The following is a 24,285-nucleotide window of genomic DNA, read 5'->3' as shown; positions in this document are numbered from 1 at the left end:
CCCCCCCCCCCCCCCCCCCCCCCCCCCCCCGTCCACCCACCGGCTGCAGCGGGAGCTTCGTCTGTGGCGGAGCCAGCCAGCATGGATTATTATTATTTTTCTTATTGTATCTATGGGGATTTTTTTTCTGCTCTTATTGAAGGGATGGCATGGTTGTCATGGTGACACCCAGGACATAAAGGTTGTTGTTGTGAGATCTCTTTGTGCTCTTGTCCTCACCAGCCATAGCTTGTGTTGTTTGGTTTTACAGTTATTCAGATTTATTGGACACCGTTTGATTTCATATTTACTTATTTTAGTGTGTTTTTCTGTACCTGTACTTGAAACCATTGCTCAGCTTTGGGTTCAATTCAAACTCTTTGACAGGATCATTGCTGATGACATGCCAGTAATGATTGTCTTATTAATAATGGTACTTGGCTGGGATTACTTAATGATACAGGGCTTCTAGCAATATTGAATGTCCTAGTGCCTGTAGCCTCTTTACACTACTTAATCTGGCATGTGACAAATTGAGACTTGATCCTGGCTGCATGCAGATCAGTCTAGAAGAGCCATCCACTCTGTAAAGATGGAGGCCTTCCACTCATTCCTGCAGTCGTCGGGCGGTTTCATGCTCATTCACACGTAATGAGCAGCTGGAGCCGAGGTGGGCGTCGAGGAGTGGAGCCTTAAGTCAGTTCAGTTGCTTGAGAGGACCTCCTCGAAGGTCCTCGGCCGGAGTCGAGAGGAGGAGGAGGAGGAGAGTCGAGAGGAGGAGGAGGAGGAGGAGGAGGAGGAGGAGGAGAGCCGAGAGCCTCGCCGGCCGTGGAGGAGAGGGGCAGTGAGAAGGTGCAATAGAGGCAGACAAGCTCAGCCACAGGGGGGGGTTAGCCCCCCTCCAGGGAAGACTTAAGAAAACCAGGTCAACGCTTGGAAGAGCACATCATTCCGTCATGTCGCATCCAGTTACTTCATACTGCCAACTTTGTGATGAAATCAGTTCAAAAACTGTGATTGTTGTCTCCATGCTGTCAAACATTAACAACCTCTCCTCTCTCTCTCCAGACCTCTTTGATTTAATGGGTCCAATCATTGGGATGTCACCAGATAAGAAAACGGAAATTCCGGGTATGCAAGAGGAGCGGACGGGGCTCCAAGGCGTTTGCGGCGTGGGAACGCTCCCCGAGGCGGAGTGCGCGTCTAGTCCGCTGGCGACCAGCGTGGACCGCGCCGGAGGCGCCGAGGACGAGGAGCTCACCAACCTCAACTGGCTGCACGAGAACCTGCTTCAGAACTTCGCTCTGGGAGGCCCGGAGGCTCAGCCCAGCGGCAGCCCCCTCTTCGACATAGAGGGAGACTACGGGTCCAGCCAGGGCCCGTCGTCGTCCTCCTCCTCCTCCTCGTCACACGGCAGAGGCCGGGAGCGGGACTCGTTGAAGTCAAAGCCCCCGTTCTCCTTCTCTCTCCTCATCTACATGGCCATCGAGCAGTCTCCCAGCAAATCTTTGCCCGTGAAAGAAATCTACGGCTGGATTCTCGAGCACTTCCCTTATTTCTCCAACGCTCCCACCGGCTGGAAGAACTCGGTCCGTCACAACTTGTCCCTGAACAAATGCTTCCGCAAGGTCGAGAGGAGTTTGGGAAAGGTAGGGTTATTTAACTTTCTCCTAAACTTTCATGCACTTCACACAGATCTAAGCTTAGGAAACTGTTATCGCATTGTTTGATGACGTGATGGTAACGATTTGTAGCTGCACTGTGGCTCATGTGACGGTGTGCAACACAGCCGCAGGGACCTCTGACTCTGCTGCTGCGATAACGGTGGAATACAGTGAAGGTCACACATATTCCTTCTGAGGAAATGCAAACACTCCATGAAGCACTGCAAGGTAGTGCAACTGTTAAAAAAGCAGAGGAGAGAAGCATCCCACATTCTGGAAGACCTCAATGTCGCACTCACGAGAAAGGAAGCCATCGTGACCTGCAGTGCAAAGATGGGTTTGTTGGAGGAATCTTTGCCCGCCTGCTCCTGGCAGAGTTACGTGTGACTCATTCCTGTTCCTGTATAGGAAGGGGGGGGGGGGAGAAAAGAGAGAAGTTGACCTTCTCATGTGCTCATGCTCGTGACAAAAGGACAGACGCATACCGCACAACCTGCATAAAGTTCCTGCCATCAGTGTAGTTCAGCCTGCATTTGTTGTTCAAGTTTTCAGAGAGTGGCAGGAAGGTTTTCCACCAGTACAGTCCTGCGTCACACTTCAACCTGATTTGCATGTTGCTGAGGACACGGCGGCAGCCATATTGAGCTTCAGTATGCGTTTGGACCGGTGGAGCCTGTGGTGCCGAGGCTCGTGCCTGTTAGGACCTCGTATTCTCCCACCGTGGGAGGCGGTGGCGGTTAGCGCTCGGCGAGTAGCAACGCGGTGCGGCGCGGGGCCCCGCTCAGCGTGTGCAGGTGCACAGCGTGAGCCCCGTCGTCTGCCGAGAGACCAGTTTCACATGACACTGGCTGGTGGTTTCCGTTGCCATGGAGACATTTCCTTCTTCCTGCATCAGGGCTGGTTGGTAATCTGAGTCAAGGTTATCCTCCCTCCCTCACTCCCTCACTCTACTCTCCTCCCAGACTGGGCAATGCGCCGCCATCAGATAAAGTGACACTTTAACACACTCGCGCACACACACATCACTAACGGACACATTTGTTCCTCGCACGGCGCTGAAGAAGCAGTTATTTCCTCCTTTTGTTCAGGCCGTTGAGGAATTCTCAGTTATGCGTTTGCTGTTTCCAGTGCTTTGTCTGTGATGTCGTGCTCCTCGAAGAGCTGTCGCCTTGACATTCTTTGCCATTTGTGAGAAAGGAGACCTTCATTACATCACTATGCTGCTGTATGCACTGCTCACTGATATTGTCAGCTGAGGATTCTTTCAGGAATTCATAGGAAGTAAAATGTGTACTTACTAGTCGTGGTAACGTGCAAAGAAGCATATCAACAATGTGAAAAAGATGTGAATATAAAGAATGCATGATTTCAAATAATACATCTTGCTTTGCAAATGTATTATGAGGAAGGAAGTGCATTCGAAATGTTCCCACCGTTTCAAGTTCTGGTGAGAAACACTCAATTTAAACATGACTTTTGTTTGTTTACATGAAAATCCACAGGGTACCTTTGTTTAAACACAATCAAAGGACCAATCGGAATACATTCCAGACAAACTATACAAGACCATCATTGATTTACAAAATCACAATTCTTCTCACAGTTTGTTGCTGAAAGTGTCTGCCTCTGTATCCCGGGTCAGAGGTTTGATGTCCCTGCTCTGTTCCACAGGCCAATGGAAAAGGTTCTCTCTGGTGTGTTGACCCCGAGTACCGCCCCAACCTGATCCAAGCCCTTAAGAAGCAGCACTTCCCTGCCGCACATGCCTTCTGCACACCACCCGCCTCCCCACCCAGGTAAACCATCCCCAGTCACCCTCTGGACGTTGTGAACTATATATTTGTGTCAGTAATACCGTGCTCCGTTTATTTATTGGACTCGGCATTGTTAGCGAGGCATATCACAACATTTCATCCTTTTTAAATAAAAGGCTGACATTTTTCATTTTCTTCACATCTCCTTCACAAACTCCAGATCTGACCTTTTTTGTGTGTGGTTTTTTTCTTTGTTTACATTCTGCAGTGCCTCCTCGCCCCCTCGCCATCTCTTTCTACAAGGCTGCTCATTAAAAGGTGAGGGCGGAAGACGAACCAGCTCGGTGTTTTTAAGTTTCCACATGTACATTAAAAGCAGGAATTCCAATCACTGCGGTCTCTGTTAGCTTGTGTCTGTGTGGTATTTTGATTGTGTCGCCTGTTTCACATTTCAGTCCCAGAACATTCAACATCACCGTGCTTGTATCCTCAACTCTTGGTTTGATTTGTTGCTTTCGAGTCATTGATGCCTCATGTAGACCATAATGTAGAGAGAGCTCCCAGTCGATGCATCAGCCCCCCCCCCTGCCTCTTGGATTTGTAACCTTGACGACAGGCAGAGGTTCTGCTGGTGCTGAGTCGAGCACTCAGTCTCACTGTAATCATTAATAATTTAGAGCCCCAGAAGTGAGCTACGAGGCTTTTAGACACTTGTGTCAGGTCTGAAAAAGAGTCGGATGCGATATCAATGGCTTCAATTCATCCTCCGGTTTGTTTCGGGGGAGCCTCCTGCACATCCAGTCCATTCTGTGAGCGTTTGATTGGGCCGCTCTGTCCCCCCCGGTTTAAAATGATCGAAAGGAGCCCGGTCCGAGTAGAGATGCCATGCTAGCATGCTTTCACAGCTCAGGACTGACCATCATGCATGTTCTCTCCTCTTCCAGAGTCTGACATTGATGCTGCCACTGCCATGATGCTCTTAAACTCTGCCCCCGGGCACCACGTTGACCCATGTAAGAGAATCCACAAGCAGCCATACTTTCATACTTCCAACTCTTTGTCTTCCTACCCTCGACATACCGCCCTGCCATTGCTTATGTCATCTTTTTATTTTTTGTGCTTTAATTTGTGTGCAAGTCTCCTGTTGTTACAGGCAAAATGTTGTTTCCAGAACATGATTGCATGATTGCATACAATTTCTCCTGCAGACTCTAGGTCAACATTTGGGAAATACTAGACACAGCAGCCAGTTAGCTTAGCATAAAGGTTGGAAATAGGGGGAAAAGGATCGTCTGGCTCTTTTTAATCAAACTTACTGGCTGCTGTTGCTTATATCTTACATTAGATCATAATTGTATTGAACCTTTACTAAACTAACTTGTTTCAATGACGGCAGGAGCCTTCTCAGGATTATTTCAGTGCGGTTGGGTTTTGCTAATATTTCTACTTTCCCCGTCAATGTTCTGCTTTAACGAGATAATATTTTTAATCTGGGTGTTCCCTCTTGGGCTGTGACAAGTATCACTTCTGCTTTATATTTGTAAACAAAGCCAGCCAAAGCTACAGCATATGGTTCACTGTAACTTAAAAACAAATAAAATCTAGTTAACTGTAAAGTTACATAAGAACTTGCATAGGACAGGATTTTCCTGGTGTCTGTCAACTAAAGCGTGGGACTTTTAATCTAGTTTTACACGACATGCAATATTTAGCGCATTAGCCATTCTGTAACTAAGATATAAAATATATGCTTTTGCATTTGAACGTGTACTCATCACTCTCTCAATCCTACGCTCTCTTCAGGCAACTCTGACGGCCCTCTGGACCTCTCCCGACCCGACTCCGTGCTGGTGAGCAGCGATCCGAAGCAGGACCACAACTACAGCAGCGTGGCCCTGCAGCGCTGCTCCTCCCGCTCCTCCTCCTCGTCTCTCTCCTCCCTGGACGAAGGGGGCTGCGACCACGGGCAGTCCCACCGCGCCGGCAGCGAGGGCTTCCACAGCGACGAGGACTCCGACCTCTGGGACGAGAGGGGCGTCCACCAGACGTCCCGGCGTCCGCCCGCCATCAAGTGGCCCGCCGGCAAGAGGGCGCGGCGCGAGGTCAAGCCGGAGCTGGACGAGGAGCTGAAGGAAGCCGCCGGGTCCTTGCTGCACCTCGCCGGTATACGCAGCTGTACAGAGGGCTCCAAACGCACTGTCAAGAGCACAAAACTGAACAGGAAATGAAGATTATTTTTGCCCCCCCCCCCTCCCCCTCATCAGACTCCAGACCCTGTGAACCCTAACCTCTGACCCCTGATCGTGTGTCCGAGTGTGCCTCCTTCTCCTTATCTGATCGTTCATTGGCCATTTTGAGCCTTTTTTTTTTTTTGTTTGGGAATATCCCCGTCCAACAAAACAAATGGCAATAGTATCGTTCACACAGGAGAACAAAGCCATATAGAGACTTCTGTACCTCGGGAGGGGGGGGGGGGGGGGGGGACTGCTGGGGGCGGGTGTTTGGGCTTATGGAGAACCATCAAGAAACCCCCTATCCAAAATGACCTGCCTGCTTCTGTTGGATTAGAAGATTGTGATTCAAGATTCTTTTCCTCTAAAAAAGACAAAGATGGGAAAAAGCTGAAGGTTTTATAACTCAAAGCGTTGCATGCTTCCTCCTCAAACCTGTATCCTCTTCCAAGTGAATCTATTTATGAAGCGAATGAGTGCATGTTTGTAACAGACAAAACCGAACCTCCTGGTGTTACCATTCTCTCCTTTTTGTGCTGAAGAAAAAAAGAAATGCCACATGCTTTGAAAGGAGTCCCTGCACCATGAATCCTCTTGTAAGAGAGATGCAATAATTATCCACAACCTTAACTTTTCTTCATTTCATGGTGGCGTTTTTTTCAGAGTTGAGTACGCTAGTTCAACTTTACAATTAAGACAAATGAATGGAGTAGTACTATTATCTTGTTCTGCGATAACCGTATTACACACAAGCTCTGGCTCTATTTCAGGATTATGTGGATATAGTATTACTCTGCCACTGCCAAATTTAGTTGCAAAGTTCGCTAAACTACTTCGGTGCGGCCATTACAGTGCTATACGAACGAAAGTTTTCTTTTCTTTCTTTTTCTTTTGCAAATCAACCGCTCATCCTGTCCATCCCCTTCATTCATCGGTGTGTTTTTGACATTTATCGTGCAGACATATATTCACATGTTTGGTGACAGCCTATGCAAAGGGAACATCTGCCACCAGATGTTCACTGCCTGTTCATAGGTTATCCTCCATAGATTTAATTTTATTTCGTGTGTGTGTGTATCATAGTGCATGTCAGCCTAAACCTGAGATATGACGGTCTTGTTGAAAGAGTTTTGAAATGGCCAAACACTTTCTCCTCTCCTGACAAAGTATTCGTGCGCTCGGTGTCGTGACCGATCTCCTTGCTACAGCTGTGTTGTGGGGCTGCTTGGTGCTCTGCTTGCTTCTGAATGCAGAGCTGTTTAATAATCACAGAAAGGAGCGGGCAGTAAACTCACACAGCTTCTCGCTCCATTAATTGGGTTTGCAGATCTCCTGTTTTTAGATCATGTACTTTAGAAAATTAGAAAATGACACAGCTGATTTTCTGTTTGCTGATCCTGTGGCAAAGTGAATTCACAACTGAGGGAGGGTGTGTCTGTTTGGTGCATATCGAAGTGTAAAGACCGAGAAGGGGCCGGCCAGAGAGAACCGGAGGAGTTGGAGACCCGCGCTGCTCTTACGTTGTGCCCACAGCTCTGGCCACAAGTGTTTCGTCCTCGCTCTTCCTCCTAGAACAAAAATAAGGAAGTGCGCGCTCTCTTCTCAAGCTGTGAAACGGAGTTTATTGTCAGTTGATTGCATGCAGTTCACTGAGGGGAAGTTGCGAGCCGCTTGTGTAAAAGGCCACGATTCTCAATGGAGCTTTTTTTTTTTTTTTTTTTTTTAAAAGGCTGTGTACTGGCAGTGTACAATACAAGGTAGCATGGACACTCACGGGGGGGGGGGGCAACAAACAGAAAATCCTAATATTTCTTCCTGCAGCACTAGATCACACGGTCACGGTGACTGTTAGCAGAGCATGCGTGGTCAGTGCCAAACATGTTCTTGTGCCACTGATGTAGAAGTGCAAAGGGCCATTGTAACTATACAGTCGTGAGAGTAACAATGCTCCAGTTTTCTGAATCATCGGGACAGGAAGTGGGAGAGAGAGGACGCGGGTCAGTACAGTGACTGAGCCCGTCTCTCTCTCTCTCGGGTTATTTCTGTAGCTTTAGAGTGGGAACTGCTTCAGTTCTCAGAAGTAATACTTGCATACACTGGTCTTGTTTAGCTGTGAAAAAAAAAAACAGAACAAGTTATTGTTCATTAATCATCACCTTATTTATGATGTTAATTTATGGGATTCTTGAATGCAGAGTCTATCAAACACTGGTCATCTGAAACGAGTGACTGGGCACATTTATTTTTCTCCCTCTGAACTCCACTTAATAAGTATTTTGTTTTTCTCCTCGTCTTATTTTACAGCAATACACTTTTGTTTTCTTTCACTATGTTATAGTGATTAAGTATTTTTGCCAATGTCTATTGTCTTTAGAGCGGGTGTTTTATTTTTTTCAATCTAACCATGACTGCCAGGTTCTCTTGATGTTTTGTTTTGCTTTTTGTTAGGCTGGATAGTTTAACATTAATCCTGAAAAACCTTTTGTTGCCAAAATTGACGCACAGCCGGGGTGTAAAATGTAAGATGGACACTTTCCCCTCATACTGCAGAAGTTCATTGACAAAGATTGAATCTTTTTTTTTTTTTTTTTAATTACATTTCTCTCATGTTAATGTTATTGTGACTAAGTTGTCACAAATTGAATTTTGGCTCTCGATCTCATCACAGATTAGAGTCTTTCAAAAAAAAAAAAAGAAAAGCTGACTGCCACTCATGACTCATGCTTCCGGGTATTGTTACGGGATGTGGAGTACAAACTGGATCAGACTCTGTGGATGAGCCACCTAAACATTTCGGCGTCCAACGCTAACAAGAAACCAGCTCCTCCACTGCTCCACAGCTGTTTTTGAATAATAATTGTGTGATTCTCAAAATTTCTCTTGCAGTTCCTGAAGGGTAGGATGAACATTTTCGTTTGCATTCGACAAAGTTGCCAACCCAGTATCAGTTTGTGTCAGCTGTCTGCCACGTCTGTTGGACCGACACACCTTTTGGTTTTTGTATGCTAACCTCTGTTGATAAAATGTTTATAAGATTTATTTTCGCCAAAGATATGCAATTGCATTATATATGGTATTACAAAATATTAATAAAAACCTGTTCTTGTTTCCACTGTCTTTTTATTCTGGTCAGAGCAGCAGCACTTTATCACAATAAATAAGACTTGACACATTTTCTTGCCCTCCAAACTCTCCTCCACAACACAAGACAGCCATCGCTTTACATTAGTAGCCTACACGAGTACACCTTTTGATCAACATTGCCACCTGCTGTGAAGGCCACCAGATTGAAGTTCTTGTTAATATTCTTTAGAATAACTACCTCTCCATGTGACTGCTTTTCTCATAACCATGTTACAGCTGGCAAATATTTCCCACCAGTGGTTCGGAGCTGTTTTGACTGCACAAGCTGTGCTCGGCACTACGTGGGGCGGCTCCATCCACACTTCTTCTTCTTCTGTGTCTTTTGATTGCACCAACATGGCCGACTGCCAGAAATGCACCTCACATTAATGTAAATTCCAGGGCTGTGCCAGTGCTGGATGCATCATCAGATGTCCCAACGCCGCACTGTAAGTTAATTAGTCATGGAGGACTGTGGGATGAACACAGTGTGACCCTGAACAAGGGCTCGTCTGACTAGCCTCGGGCCCATTGGCACAGCTCTATTGTTCAATAGAGTCCTGTGTGTGTGTGTGTGTGTGTGTGTGTGTGTGTGTGTGTGGAAGAGGGGGGGGCTTCTCCCTACTGACTGCCTCAATTCAGCTGGAAATCAGAGCAGCATCCCCCCCCCCCCCCTCCCACACGGCCCTAGCAACCACGCCACGCCGACAGTTGCCAGGCAACCAGACAATGCTGGAGCCACTGGCTGCGGTGTGCATGTCAGAGTTTGTGTTTTTGCCTGATCGGGAACAGTGGAGCAGCAGCAGAGGAAACGTCTTTCTTTGATGCAAAACATTCAAGCAAATGAGCCTTTTTGTAAATATTTTCACGTTATCAATTTTAACAGCTGATAAAATAAGAAGTCGGCAGTTATAACTTCTTTAGAAATGAGAAGAAAATGGTTATAGTATGTGGAGAAATACATCTAAAGAGATTATTATGGATTAGGTGAAATTAATCTTGTAGGATTTGAGCTGCGATGGCTGCATTAGCAACATGTCATTTCACTTCGAGTCTAAACCAGGTCATGTGCGTTTTAAAGGGTCTTTCACAGAAGATACAACCCGCTTGTGATTTCTGACCTTGTTTTTGTTAATGCAACACATACCACACTCAAAGCCAGCAGTAAATAATTCAGCTGTGACGTCACTGCACTTAGTTCTAGTTACACGGAGAGGAAAAGATGTTCATAGATAATATTATCTCTATTTTCTCTCACACTAATCAATATAATATATTTAGTAATGCCAGTGTTGAAATACTTTATTATTAAATACTTTATTATTAAGTCAAATATACAGTATTACAAGTCAAAGTACATAAGTTATCAAGTATAAAAAAACACAAAAAGTACTCATTATGAAGAACTGTCTGTCCGTCTGTCTGTCTCTCTGTCTATTTATCTGTTTGTCTGTCTGTCTGTCTGTCTGTCTATTTATCTGTCTGTCTGTCTGTCTATTTATCTGTCTGTCTGTCTGTCTATTTATCTGTCTGTCTGTCTGTCTGTCTGTCTGTCTATATATCTGTTTGTCTGTCTGTCTGTCTGTCTATATATCTGTTTGTCTGTCTGTCTGTCTGTCTATTTATCTGTTTGTCTGTCTCTCTGTCTATTTATCTGTCGGTCTGTCTGTCTGTCTGTCTGTCTGTCTATATATCTGTTTGTCTGTCTGTCTGTCTATTTATCTGTCTGTCTGTCTGTCCATCTAATTTGCTCTTCATTCAAACGCTAGAGGGCGCACTGTTTACACCAGCTCACCCCTTTTCTATTTCCTGACCTCTGACCTCTGTGCTTGTGTCTGTGGTCGGAGTCTCGTTGGAGGAAGCTATTTGCTTCTTAGAGAATGAATGTATTCCTTCAGATGAATGGCTGTCAATGCTTGTTTGATTAGCTTAGCAGCAGATACACTCACTCGGTAATAGGATCTGCGGACGCAGCGTGTTATACGGCTGCTGTCACGTGTTATGACCTACATGTGTTACTCGGTGTCGGGATTTGTTTTGCTACAAGCTAGATAGCTGTTGGCTAAGACAGTCAGCTAGCTAGCAGGCTACCGGCGATAGTGCTAACTTAAAAAAGCCGTTGCTGTCAAGTCGGAATAACATCCGGCTTTAGAAATTAGCGTAAATCAGATGACCACCGACCACTTCTTTCACCGGGACTCACGTCCGTCCCTCTGTGACAATGTTTTCTAGGTTAGTTTATCAAAGTAACCGAACAAGCCGCCCTGAAGTCCTGAATGAGAACTGTGAACTAGCTAACCAGAGTACAAGCTAACTGTACACACATCAGCTAGCGAGGATACGGTTTACTAGCGTCAACGTTTTATCGATAACGTGAACGTGTCCAACGACAATGGCTAACGTTACAGACCTCCAGACAAAATACAGCAAGCTGGCACAGGAGTACTCCAAGGTAAAACATTTAATGTTATTGTTAAATACACAGTTAGCTGAACTACTGACAAGGCTGCAACTCAGAAGCATTAGCATTAGCCACCTTCTAATGCTGTATCAATATGCACCTGTAATCAATGACGAATGCTACCTAAACGTATTTACTCATATACGAGACTGGGCTTTACTGGAGTGCGATCCATAGTTGAAGCTAAACATGCAGAGCTCTGGTCAGTGCACGGAGTTGCACTCAACATTGAGTTAATTACACGTATCTGAAACGAATACATTGTATAAACTAGTTAATACAATACCTTATACATCCTATCTTCATGAAGGTTCTATTGTTTTAAAGAGCTGTTGATTTGATCATTTTTGGAGATGCACTTTGTGGTGCGGTTGAATTGTATTTTCTTAGACTTGGACCTATAAGTATAATACAATAGAATGCAACACGCATAAAACTGCAAACTGCAAACTACAAAATGCACCAAACAATTGAATCAACAGGACTCTCTGACACGGTGTGAACAAAGACTGGACACGATACTGTAGGTATAGGTAGAGGTGTAAACGTATGTGTACACTGATTTCATATTGTGATAAAGCACAAGACCAGATGTTTTAGGATGATGGTTCTCGTGTTGTGTTTAAGCTTGAATGTGACACACTGAACAGCTAAAGATCACACTGCGTTAAAGTTATCAACATGTGGTTAATGTGTTAACTAGTGACAGTAAAGCCTGTGAGTCTGCGTTTTCTCTCTTTGCTGTTTGCGCCCTTTGTTTCTGTGTCAGCTGGCAGCACGGGGAGTTTGTGCTGCTTCCTGTTTGACTCTGATCTCCCCGTTAGCCAAGCACCATATCCTTCTTAGGAAGTGCTGACTATGCAGCTGTCACACACACACACACACACACACACACACACTGCTGTTATGCTTAGTTAAGTTTGTGTTTAAAGGCCACGAGCCATTCAGAGAAGAGCGCTGATTTTTAATTATTTTAGTGACTTTTCTCTTCGTGTTCGGCAGAATTGGATGAATAAACAGCAACCTCACACAAGCATATGCCAGAGATTTTCTGTGTAAAGATAAATGTGTTTTCAGTTTAAGATGATTCATACATGTTATTTATTTGAAAACTTCCTTAGCATCTCAATATATACCACTGATTTGTGATATACATTGAGATATAAGACATACATTAAATGTATACATATGTTGAACTTATGTCTCATTCTCTCACAGCTCCGTGCCCAGAACCAGGTGCTGAAGAAGGCAGTTGTAGATGAACAGGCCAACTCCGCCTCATTTAAGGTAAAGTGACTTAGAACAACAGAAAAGACTAATTATGATCCACAGCTGTTAGGCACAATTTTACTCCTGGTGGAGGCTTAAAAATTAAGCCACAACTATAATGCTTTGGAGATTCTAGATCATATTATGAACTGTGATCCATGAGAAGAGTGTTGTAAATTACTAAATTTTCATATTTGCTAAACAAATCCAGATGTTCACTTAATCTTACGAGTACTTATTGCAGTGTTGCTTGTCTTGCACAATGTCAGCTTCGCCATATTTGCCAGGAACCTTTTTTTTTAATATCAGCTCTTTATATATTGATATTGTGAAAATGAAGTTAATCAAATATCTGAGTCCTCGGCCTCTGGTTCTGCCTCTTTGTCTGCCAGGTGGAGCATAAACGGCCAGCTGAACCATCAGAAGCTTCTCAGCTGTTGTTCTGGATTGTTTCATTTGTTAGTTTCTATCATCCTGAACAATACACTCGACACGAGTGCAGTATTTTTTTTTATTTCAGTCCAGTCTGGCACTTTGCTACTCTGCACAGTTTGTGACAAAATTGACTCCAACTTTCAGGCACCAGCCCTCCACGAGGGTCTGGACCAACTGTCTCTCCTACAAAGTCATGAGCGGTTTTGGTTTGTTGCTCAAATGAAAACTTGAAGCTTTTCTAGAAAAATCATCATCAAATCTCTGTCATGACAGAATTTCCTTGATAATATTATCACGATTTAGTGATTTGCTCAGTGCGCTGTTTGGTGTGAAGAAATGTACCGCACGCTGATATGCGACATGTGTTTGTCATTATCCTCCTCAGGAGCAGCTCAAGCAGAGGGACCAGAGCCTGAGGAAGCAGGAGCAGGAGATGGACAGTCTCAGCTTCAGGAACCAACAGCTGGCCAAAAGGGTGGAGCTGCTCCAAGAGGAGCTCGCTGTCAGTGAATCCAAGGGCAAAAAGGGGAAGGTGATCACGAGGGGAAATAAGGGAGAGGCCACACAGTTGGGTAGAGGGAACAGGATGTACTCATGTGGACAGGAAATAGCAAAAAGCACGAGTGATTATGAAATTCACCAAATCAATAATGATTATCATTAAACCCTAATCTTTGTAGTGCCAGAAGATCACAATTAACACTACCTCTACCTCCTCCAGAGCAAAGCAGACTCTCCGTCACAGCACGGCCTGGAGACTCAGAGTGTTTTTGACGAGGACTTGCAGAAAAAGATCGAAGAAAACGAGCGACTTCACATCCAAGTAAGCGTCCGCGTTGTGTTTTAGTCTTCAGTCTTCGGTCTTTCATTGCTCTGTATATAAGGTCGATGTGCTGGTGGGGCCGTGCATGTGATGGGTCTGTTTTCTGCCGTCTCCGCATTAGTTCTATGAAGCAGACGAGCATCACAGGAAGCAGGAGGCTGAGCTGACGACTCGACTACAGGAGCTGGAAACAGACTCCGGGCAGCACCAGGCTGTTGTGGACGGACTCACCACCAAGTACATGGAAACAATCGTCCGTCTGCAGAGTGACAAGGCTCGCTTCGAGGTGAGGAGGAGGAGGAGGAGGAGGAGGATGTACATTATGTCATTTTAAGTTTTACGGAAGTTTATTACAATGTGTGTATTTTTGTTTTGTCTTCTGACAGGTGAAAGCTCACACTCTGGAGAGGGAAGCCAAAGAGTGCAGAATGCGAACAGAAGAGTGGTACATCATTCTTTTTATTCACGGTTTGAGAAAGATTTAATCCACCAATGTGGTGTCAGAGAACCAGAAGTGGATGCATGCAAAAAAACCACTACATCAGTGTTAAAAAAAGACCTGTGAAACTATCACGTACCAGCATTCTAAGTAAAATGCATCATTTCATCTGTTGTTTTTTGCTCTCTTTCTGCAGCCAGCAGCAGTTGAGGCGGTGCCAGTCCGAGCTGAACAGACAGGTGAAACAAAGCAGCAGTGTTATCCAGGAGAAAGTGCCCTTCAATGACACCAGTGAGTATCTCTGAGCCACTTGGACAAACATGATGGGCCATAGAGCAGACATCTATTTGAGAACATTCACGTCTGCCCAGGAGTAAACGCACCAAACTGTAATATTGCACGCTATGAGGCAGGAGGCTGAACTACTGAAGCTATATTTGTCGTGTCAATAAAGTTCTGCTCCGGTCTGACTGCCTTTCTCTTCTACTCTGCAGAATTTGGTGACTACAACAGCCTAAATGTGCCACCACACAACCGAAGGCACCAGGTGAGGGAGAAGACAAAGCCCATTTTTAGATTGGTTTAGAGTGCACATTGGATAAAAGTGTAGCATTGTTGCTGGTAGCAGATCTAATAAATAATAGTTAATTAATATCAAGATATGTAATTATTGTTAATAATTCAATTATAAGCTATAAACCCAAACATTAGTATAAAGGAATGATGGCACTCAGCTTACGCCATGAGCCACATCTAGTTTAACTAACAGAATTTAACAGAAGATTCAATTTTGGACGCCACTCAATTTTGGAAAAATAGGTAAAACTTCAAGATTTGATATTGACCAATTCAATCTTAATCTCAGGGTTGCTACGGAGTCCTTCTCAAAGTGTACAGAGACCTATTATTATTATTTCATATACACACAAATCAAATGATCAAGTTTTTTATTCATGGAACATTTATTAGACTAACTACACAACTAAACTACTAAACAGAAAATAAATGAATAAACAAAAAGATGGACAAAAATATTGAATGAATGAAGAACATGATGCGCAGTACAATGAATAACGATAATGATCATTAGGTCTAAGATATTTATATCTAAGATTATTTCATGTGGCAACATCTGGGTATGGTGTCGTTTCACCTGACGGCTCTGATGGGCAGACCGCTGTTCCTCTTTGAACGTCTGCATCTGGTTGGATGATTGTAGTTCGTTGAATCTCACTCTTCCATCTCTCGCTGGATTCCTCTTTCTCTGATATCTTCAGAACCCGCTCGTCTTCTTCGTTGAGGGTCGACTTGAACCGTTCTGCCTCGTCTCCGTCGTCATCAAAAATGAATCGGTTATCAAAATAGTCGCAGATTAATTGTCTTTAGATTGACTCATCAATTAATCACCTAATTGTTTGGCAGAGATACATTTGATGCCATATGTCACACATTTCCCCCATTAAAACAGAGTGTGCTCTTCCTGTGGTTTCAGCTTAAAGCCCGGGACGTGGCGGGTCAGGCCCTGAGCTTCATTCAGGACCTGGTGGCGGCTCTGCTGAACTTCCACTCGTACACAGAACAGAGAGTGCACATCTATCCCCTGGACTCCTCCATTGAGCCCATCTCCCCCCTAAACCAGAAGGTGAGGCCACCGACAGATCATCACATAACAGATGTACATTTCGGTCAACAATAGAAGAAGAGCTTAAATGCAGCTTAAATGCATGATTCCTCTTGTCTACATAGTTTTCTCAGTATCTCCATGAGAATGCAGCCTATGTGCGCCCCCTGGAGGACGGCTTTCTACAGCTACACCAAAGCATCACAGAGGACACCGTCACAGTACTGGTGAGTGGGTTTTTTTGGACAGGGACATTGTGAGGGCTCGTTCACGATGCTCGCTTGCAGCCAACCACCAGCTGTGTCCCTTTTGTTTTCTTGACTTGAAGGAGACTGTGGTCAAGCTGAAGGGCTTTGCTGATAATTTCTCCTCATACACCGGCTTCCTGCTAAAGATTCTTCCCTACCAGCTGAAAAGGTCAGTTCTTCTGTGTGTGTGTGTGTGTGTGTGTGTGTGTGTGTGTGTGTGTGTGTGTGGGTGGGGGGGGGGTTGTGTAAAAATGTGAGAGCAAGGCTTTATTGATCTTCTCCTCTCTTTTCAGCCTAGAAGAAGAGTGCAACACACCTCTCTGCACGGCTGCCCTGAATGCGAAAAATCAGGAGTTGCAGAGTGACATGAAGAGAGTGACTTCTGTGTTCGAGAAGCTGCAGAGCTACATTAAGCTTTTGGCCTTACCCAGTAGGTCAACGGTGATAAAGCATTGAGGGCGGGACTTGTTTTAGCTTTTAGCAGGTCAGGCCCTGCGCTTTACTCAGGACCCGGTGAACATTTGATACGTTCTGTCCACTATCACAGTTAATGCTGGATTAGAAAAGTAACATTCAAATTTGAATGGTTACAAAAAAAAGAAGAAACGGTGGCAGTATTTTAAAGTAGCTTGTATTCATGGAAAGACCAGTTGCTGCTGTGAAGTGATCCGATATGCTTGTTTTACAAATGTGTGCGATGTGTCTCAGGTGTTCGGCAGGATGCCATGCCACAGAGCAGCACCTCGGCTGTCTTCACCCAGCTGGCCGCCTGCCTCCACAGTCTTCACGATGTCATTAAAGGTGAGCAGCACTGACAGCCTTTTTTTTTTTTTAATTTATTTTTTATCCGCAGCCATTCACAACCAGTGTGTTGCAGCACAGCGATTCCCTCACGTATCCACCTCGCTGCTGTTGCCTTTCAAAAAGCGCCTACCACACTGCAATGGGACATGGAAGTATAATTTCGTGCTCTCAGGTGACACATTGGCTGAGTGGAAATGAGGATCTTTGTCTTGGTACTTGTGGGGACAGTGATTGTGGTCAAACAGACATTAAAGTCATGCAGTTTTACTATATGAAATGCAATCGCATCGAGCCAACAGATGCCGTAAATGCTCTCCCCTAATGTTCTGTGTCCCCCCCCCCCTCCCCCTGTGTCCAGAGATGTCAAAGCACTATAACCAGAAGGCCAGCTTTGAGCAGGAGCTCCCCACCATCACCCAGAAGCTCTGCACCACCACAGAGTGCCTGCTGGGATCTTTGGGCTCTCTGACCAGCAGCACCGGCAAGGTATGGCCAACAGGGGGCAGGCTGCAGCCAGGTTTATTGTCCCCTATAACCGCATGCTATTTGTTGCCGATGTGAAGCACAAAAAGCCTAATTGCAAGTAGCGGTGAGATTTCACTGCAACTGGAATCGGTAGTTTTTCTCACCGCAGAACGACAGGACTCAGGTGGACAGCCGTTAAATGTTCAAAGATACCGTCCAACTCGCAGTGTGTACAGCTGCTCCCCAGTCGGAGTAAAGGGGGGGGGGGGGGGGGGAACCCAGATTTCTCTTTGTGAATCAAGTGAAGCGTTGGCTGAGGTGTGTCTGCTGATGGGCGGCACAGTCCGGCGGCACAGTTGCCGCTCTGAATACCACGCTGGCATGTGATGTGTGGAGTGAGCTACGCTTTGAGAGTGATCATCTCTGCAGGCGAAAGCTTAATTGCTCCGACGTTTATCATCCTAGACGCTTGGTGGTCTGATAATCTCTGTCGTAAACACACTGGTTAATTGGAGGTGAAACAGAATGCTGAGTATCTGCATTGAGACATGCGGGCGTAATTAGTGTTTCTTTAAATAAGGAGGCTGCGAGGATCTCTCTGATTTTGAATGATACGAGACATTATGCCACTGTTTTGTTGCAGATTGCCACCTTCTTTAGCAACAACTTGGACTTCTTCACGTCATCGGGCTACAGTCCAAGAGGCAGCACAGTAGCACTCAACCCTTTGCAGGCAGAGAGTATGCTGGCCAACAAAAAGAAAGCAGCTGCCTATATACATGCTATCAAACAGGTCAGTATCCGCTCCAATCGAATGCTTATCTCCAGGTCTTTGCTCAGGATAGAGTGACCCAGCCTTTGCAGTTAACGCCCCCAGACTCTGGAATATTGTGCCCATTGAGATTACAAAGCCGATATCTGTAACGTCTTTTTAATCTGTGAATTTCTGAATATTTCATACTTTTCCTCTGGTTTTAATTCTCTTCTTTTGCCATTTTTTTCTTGTTTTTGCTTTGCTTTCATTTTTAATTTTTATTTTCATTTGAAATGGTCTCAATTTAATACTGATGCGTCTCTATGACCTACATGAGTAAACAAGATCATCAGCGAGAAGATTTGCTGTTTCTATATAGTTATTATTAATAATGCCCGCCATCGGGTCGGCATGAAATCAGGGACAGACCCAGGTCCGGTTTTACTGCCACCTTCGACCTGCAGTTGAACAACACCGACGGCACGCTGCTGAAGACCAGGACTTAGTGCGGCAGACTGTCAAACACTGCTGCAGTAAAAGAAGAGATTTTTATTTATAAATGACCGCTTTTCCACTATACTTCCCGTTTCTTTTTCCAGGGCAGGCCGCAGTCCGTTCCATACAGAGACGCTCTGTCAAACCGCCGTGTACTCACCAGCTCCACCGAGAGCAGAGAAGGTCTCACCCAGCAGGTAGGACACTCGGCTCCAAATGTCTTGCTGTAAACCATTTTTGTTGGTTGAAAGCGCATAAATTAAAAGATTGTTTTTTTCCAAAGAGACACCCAGTGTTATGTGGACAATTAGACCATGTGTGAGTCAATGTGCCAGCCAGGTGTGGTTGCCTTAGAGACGGTGATGTAATAACATGGAGGTTAAGCCCAAAATGGTTCCACACGCAATTATGTTTGTTGTGACTGCAGAACAGCACCGTCAGTGGTTTCTGAGAAAGACGGGGATATGGAAGAGTTGCTCATAATAATGACATGAAAAGACCACAGGACCTCATCTTTCACACCTTTTCTGTTATTAAAAAGTGTTTTAATAAATGTCTTGACCTACCTCATCGGCTCACTGTCCTCTCCTCTCTCGTCCCTGCAGGTGCATCAGAGCCAGGAGAAGATTGCTCGGCTGGAGCAGGAGAAGGAGCACTGGCTCCTGGAGGCCCAGCTGGGGAAGGTGCGGTTGGAAAAGGAGAACCAGCGCATTGCGGACCTGGAAGCGCAGCTCGCAGCACCTGTGGGGGGGAGTCCAAACTCGCAACCAGCTGCAGACGGCACGCTCTCAGAAAGCCACGAGGAAGCGGAGGAAGAGCAGCAGGCTGAGGGGAGAGAGTCTGCGCTGTGCACCAGCCTGGTACAGACACTGTTACAGAATAGAAGAATACTGTTGTTTGAGCAAGTCGGTGCAGAGTTCACAGTACAGTCACAATCCAGGGCAGCTTAACTCACTCGTCTCTGTACGGCTTGTGTTTTAGCTTTTACTCGTATTGTCTCTTGCAATAACATCCGTCTATGATCGAGCTCCTGACGTGTTTCTCTCTTTTGCCTTGTCTCCAGGTTGGCATGCTGTGCACAACACCGACAGTTGAGCACGTGAGTTGTCACAGACTTAACCAATTGACATATTTAAATTCCAGAAGGAAACAAGTCTGATCTAGTTGGCTGTTGTGTCTGTGTGTGTGTGTTTTTTGCAGGGGGGAGACGAGGAGTCCCGGGAGCAGCTGATAAAGACTCACTACATGGCCAGAGTGGGAGAGCTCACCACCCAGCTCCAGATTTCAGACAGCAAAGCTGTGCATTTTCACTCCGAGGTGAAGCCCTAACTGCACTGCTTGTCACAGCAAAGAACTGACCTTTTCATCGCGCACAGCCTCCCTGACATTGCATGTCATCTGGGAAGAGATATGGAAAAACTCTTACAACCAAATGCATTCAGTGCAGAGCAGTGACTTGCCCTGCTCCCTCGTGTGTACTATTTTTGTCTGCTTCTTTAATTTGAGAGACGGAGGGCAAAGACACTGAACCAGGAAGTGAACCTTGTTTCTCTTTTCTTTCCTATTTGTGCTCTGGAAATGTTTTTTTTGAGTTTCATTATCACCAAGTGAGAAACTGACACCTTATATTTTTAGCGTTACACTGAAGCTTGATCTGAATGTAGATTCTTCTCTAAGTGACATCCGGTCGGGTTGTGATTAGCCGGTATGTCAGTCATCAACATTTTGTATCGTAGCAACAGCAACGCACCTGATCTTGAGTCGGTGTCTCTGGAATTAAACTGTCACTTTTTTAAAACCTTTGGCACCGTCCTCAAATATCCCCATTACTCTGAGAAATATCTCCCTTCATTTCAGCTTTTAGAAAAAGATCTGTTAAGTACGCCAGACATGCCGTTGTTCACTCTCCTTCTCCCCTCTTTCTAGTGTCGAGCTTTGGCCAAGAGATTAGCCATTGCAGAGAAATCCCGGGAGACTCTGAGCGAGGAGGTCAAACTGGCGAATCAGAACGTCACACGCTTGCAGGTAAAAAGACGGAGCCATTACCAAAGAGCTTCCTGTCCTAAGTGTAGACGGCAGCCTCCTGCTCATTGTAACTGTGGTGTCTCACCTACAGGACGAGCTGACTACAACGAAGAGGAGCTACGAAGACCAGCTCAGCATGATGAGCGACCACCTGTGCAGTATGAACGAGACTTTGAGCAAGCAGAGGGAGGAAATCGACACGCTCAAGCTGGGCAGCAAGGTACGACGCCTTCCTGTCCTTGTGTCCGCTTTTTATTATTCTTGCTTTTCAGCTGTCTCATGCCGTCAGTCTCCATATAAATAAATCTTAAGAGCTCCGTCATTGAAGAGTGGTGATAAAAAGATAAATAAATCCAGTGGCTTCAGGGAGCGTGTAGGATCATTTCAGGTTTGGCGGTGAAATGTGACATTGTAAAGATTCTGTCAGTTATGAGGTGAACCGTGAGGTCATCGGCGGTATTGTGGTTGCCGTCGTGGGGCCTGATGGGAAAAGCACCTGCTGGAGCCATCTGAAGAAGTCGTTAAGCTAAGGCAGCAGAAATGGGGAGGCCCGTTTTCTTTTTTTAAGCGCGCATGTTCCTGCTTGTGTGCACACAGATGGCCGTGTGTTGGGAAGTTGCAAGACAGAACATGTTTGTGAGTTACAGGTAGTGATTTTTCTCTTGAAGGCGAGAGACCAGCCTCAGCATGTTTTTAGATTTTTGAAACAGACTGTAGAGCAAATCTGAGCGATCTTAACTTGCTGCACTTAAACGCAACACCGTTCTTAAGTTGTTTCCAGATGTGGCACAAAACTTTGATTGTTTCTTTGCAGAAGTGAGCTTGTGTTTTCTCTTGTTTTCCGTTTTCTTTAGGGAAATGCAAAAAAGAACAAAGGTCGCTAGAGCTGCCCTCTAAACTCTGGCTCCATTTTGGCACCGTGAGAGAAGATCTGGTCTGTGGAGCCTCCCAGCACTGTCACCAAACCACAGGACGACTACACGAGCCTCAGATCCCTCCACTGTCAGGCAGTGGCAACACAAACTCGTATGGAGGCTTGAACATGTTTGACTGAAGAAGCTTCTCTTTGTTTTTGACCCTTTTCCTTGTCACAGCACCGTTATAACACACCACGAGTTGCAACAAATGCTTTACTGAAACTGTACAAGAAGCTGCTGCTTGACCTTTTTGGCCAAGAGTGGGAGAAACATTCCCCCCCCCCCCCAAAAAAAAAAGGGACAGAGGAAGATAAACAGTGGGAACAGTCGAAGTTGGCAACGCTCACTGAAGTCGAGACTTGAAGACCAAACCCTGTTGAACTGCGTGTGTGCTTTTCCTGCTTTAAACGTACGTGTAAAAGAAAATGAAACTGCGCTCTTACTGCTTCTCTGTGGGAGCAGAGTAAACGTTGGTGTGGCTGTATGTGTGACTGTGGCACCAGGCTTCACAACACGCGAGTATCGATTTACACCGTTGACATTTTATTATTTAGTTTTACATCAAATTAGAGATTATTTTTCGCAAAGTGATTCCACGGGCCTGTATGTGTACATGCAGCACAATACAATCAAGAGCTTCTGTAAAGAAGGGCTTTAAAACCGGAATGAGGAACTAACAAAGAGAAACTTGAATTCATTCCTCATTTTGGAAGTTGTCCAGTCCTGTGAGAGTGGAAAAAAGGTGAGTAGAAACGTCTGCCTTGAAGCACTGATTAACTGCGTTTACCTAGACGAGAAAGGGTGGGATGGACAAGTCGGAGCTCGTAAAATGGTGTCAGTCTGTCTCTGTGAAGTTGTAACAATAGTCGTTTTTTTTCACCAAAGTAAGTGTGGATGTGCACTCAGAAGCCTGGTGTGGCACAGCAGTCTCTAAATTCATGTTGTAATATGTATGCACAAAAAGGGTTAATGTGAATATACACTCATTTGAAATCATGATATAATTGTACTGTATAATATCTATATTAAAAAAAAAATAAAATATATATAGTCTACACCTGCGCAAACTGTTTCATCATAAAAGATTTACCAATAAACTCATTTTTTTTAAATTTTTTTTTAAAGAACAATAACACTTGTATTCTCACAATGTAACCTCTTCAAAAGCACATATAAACATGTGAAACAAAATAAAAAGCTTGTTCAACATTTAAATGCTTCATGTATTCAGAGTCTCCTTGCTATCGATGATCCTGTTGTATCTTTTCGTGCTGCATTTCTGGGAGTTGGAGGAAACTGGGATTTTAAATTGCCTGTAATTAAAAAAAACAAAGCGGCCCATAACACACCCTAACCATGGGGAAATGAGGCAGCACCACTGAACTAGACATGTGAGGACTGAAAGATTACTGTTTGATTCCATCACTTTATTTGGAAGGAAAACCATGTTGTGTCATTGTAGTTCAGTTCATGATGCTTTCATGAACTCTTGGAACACGACTTCAGAGGTCAAAGTAGTAACCACCACTTATTTGTGCATTCAACAGCTTTTGGCCTATAGTGATGACGGTAATACAAATTTGGTATTTTGCATTTTTGCCATTCAAGAAGCACAGAGGCTGCAGAATGTGTAGTGGTGGAAAAGTGGCTAGCTGAAATACCCAGCTTGAAATATATGCTCCTAAAGGTAGGCAAAATGATAACGGGACAGAGTTTAAAGTATTTTCTTATAAATAGCATAAGTCAACAAAATTAATGGACAAACAGATGGTTCCTGCACAACCTCTTTTATTCCTCATGAACATACTTGTATCTTTTATTGTAAAGCCTCTTGTTGCTACTGTGCTTCACACTTTTATTCAAATCCATCCTTTGCTGAATCTGTAAAATTGCAACACTGCCATCCGGCCAACGTTGTAATTAGATGTTATCCATGGGCTTCCTTACTGCATTCATATTCTTTGATTTACATGTAATGTTTATGGGTAAATGTCCAGTTTTTGACACACAGCCTACAAAACCTAAACAATGAAATGTATTAAATTGATCATTCGTTTGAGAGAACATGGGTTCATTTATTGAAAGTGTATGCGCATTGTTTATTTCCAAACACGGGGATACAACCAGTAGGCCTGTTATCTTAATTATCACTTAAGCTGAATAGTTCACTCGCTACTTGCTGTGTGTATATGCGCGCCCATCTCCTGATTGCGACATTTCCCACAGCCTGTGAACGCATCACTGCGCTGCTCTTTCCCAAAGTGTCCCGCTGCAGGACAGTCTGTGTGAACTCGGGGAGGGGAAGCGCTGCGCTGTTCAAACTCCCAGGATTTACACTCTGCCATTTTGAGGAAAACCGGCCGACATCAAGAGTACAGACGCGTCCATGAAACAGAAGTCATGACCTGAATGAGTGAACCACCACTGTGAACGTGTGAGTATCTCTGTCTCTCTTCTGGTCGCGCTCAGCACTTGTTTTTCGAGAGAGCCGAGATAGTTCATGTCTGTCAGAAACGACTTAAACCCGTTTTTGGGGTCTGTACTCTTCGTCAATGTAGACTGTGTTGTCAGTCGTAATCTCGGGGCTGAATGGCGTGTGTTTGGCTCCACAAAGCAGAGTGAGTGACAACTTTACGCAGACTTCGCATGAGCACAAAGGCGTAGAAGTGATCCCAGAAGTGGGCCTCTCTGTTCCGGGACACGGGCCTGTCTCTCTCTCTGTCTCTCTCCCTGTCTCTCTCTCGGTCTCTCTCTCTGTCTGTCTCTCGGTCTCTCTCT

General features: G+C 44.9%; 3 protein-coding genes across 9 annotated transcripts in view; all 3 read left to right on the top strand.

The window, feature by feature from the left end:
• Positions 1-8,736, top strand: part of foxn2a (forkhead box N2a) — a 23,358-nt gene extending 14,622 nt beyond the window's left edge. For 3 of the 5 annotated variants that reach the window (XM_031878466.1, XM_031878449.1, XM_031878457.1), the window contains exons 2-6: positions 1,048-1,628; positions 3,315-3,439; positions 3,666-3,715; positions 4,342-4,410; positions 5,201-8,736. In XM_031878466.1, coding sequence (XP_031734326.1) covers positions 1,062-1,628; positions 3,315-3,439; positions 3,666-3,715; positions 4,342-4,410; positions 5,201-5,625 — 1,236 coding nt within the window. In that variant the 5' untranslated portion in view covers positions 1,048-1,061 and the 3' untranslated portion in view covers positions 5,626-8,736. The other 2 variants (XM_031878471.1, XM_031878480.1) reach the window with 2 other exon arrangements.
• A 1,812-nt stretch (positions 8,737-10,548) lies between these two features.
• Positions 10,549-21,784, top strand: ppp1r21 (protein phosphatase 1, regulatory subunit 21). 2 transcript variants are annotated; one of them, XM_031839998.1, is made up of 22 exons: positions 10,549-11,203; positions 12,431-12,499; positions 13,302-13,418; positions 13,638-13,739; positions 13,861-14,025; positions 14,126-14,184; positions 14,375-14,469; positions 14,673-14,725; positions 15,671-15,820; positions 15,925-16,026; positions 16,128-16,216; positions 16,341-16,477; positions 16,756-16,848; positions 17,210-17,337; positions 17,960-18,109; positions 18,670-18,762; positions 19,171-19,425; positions 19,629-19,664; positions 19,766-19,882; positions 20,492-20,590; positions 20,682-20,810; positions 21,445-21,784. In XM_031839998.1, the coding sequence occupies exons 1-22, from the start codon at positions 11,144-11,146 to the stop codon at positions 21,472-21,474; spliced, it is 2,328 nt and encodes a 775-aa protein (XP_031695858.1). In that variant the 5' UTR covers positions 10,549-11,143; the 3' UTR covers positions 21,475-21,784. The 2 variants fall into 2 exon arrangements, with proteins under 2 accessions (XP_031695858.1, XP_031695850.1); XM_031839990.1 differs by having other exon boundaries at positions 10,550-11,203; positions 13,302-13,448.
• Positions 21,785-23,717: 1,933 nt separating this feature from the next.
• The window catches only part of ston1 (stonin 1), a 7,986-nt gene continuing 7,418 nt past the window's right edge, over positions 23,718-24,285 (top strand). For both annotated transcript variants that reach the window (XM_031840815.1, XM_031840808.1), the window contains exon 1: positions 23,718-23,941. The gene's annotated coding sequence lies outside the window, so the exon portion shown is untranslated. The remainder of the gene's footprint in view (positions 23,942-24,285) is intronic.

The sequence above is a fragment of the Anarrhichthys ocellatus genome, unplaced genomic scaffold (genome assembly GCF_004355925.1).
Source record: "Anarrhichthys ocellatus isolate YVR2014 unplaced genomic scaffold, GSC_Weel_1.0 scaffold3, whole genome shotgun sequence".
NCBI classification, from domain to species: domain Eukaryota; kingdom Metazoa; phylum Chordata; class Actinopteri; order Perciformes; family Anarhichadidae; genus Anarrhichthys; species Anarrhichthys ocellatus.
The sequence above is the reverse complement of the archived record's forward strand: the minus strand, read 5'-3'. Positions and strand labels throughout refer to the sequence as shown.

Bases quoted from the DNA above. Each gene is read 5' to 3' on its own strand.
- ppp1r21 (XM_031839990.1), top strand. From the start codon at position 11,144: ATGGCTAACGTTACAGACCTCCAGACAAAATACAGCAAGCTGGCACAG. The intron at 16,478-16,755 runs GTAGGTCAACGG...GATGTGTCTCAG, and splicing joins TAAGCTTTTGGCCTTACCCA to GTGTTCGGCAGGATGCCATG. The intron at 20,591-20,681 runs GTAAAAAGACGG...TCTCACCTACAG, and splicing joins AGAACGTCACACGCTTGCAG to GACGAGCTGACTACAACGAA.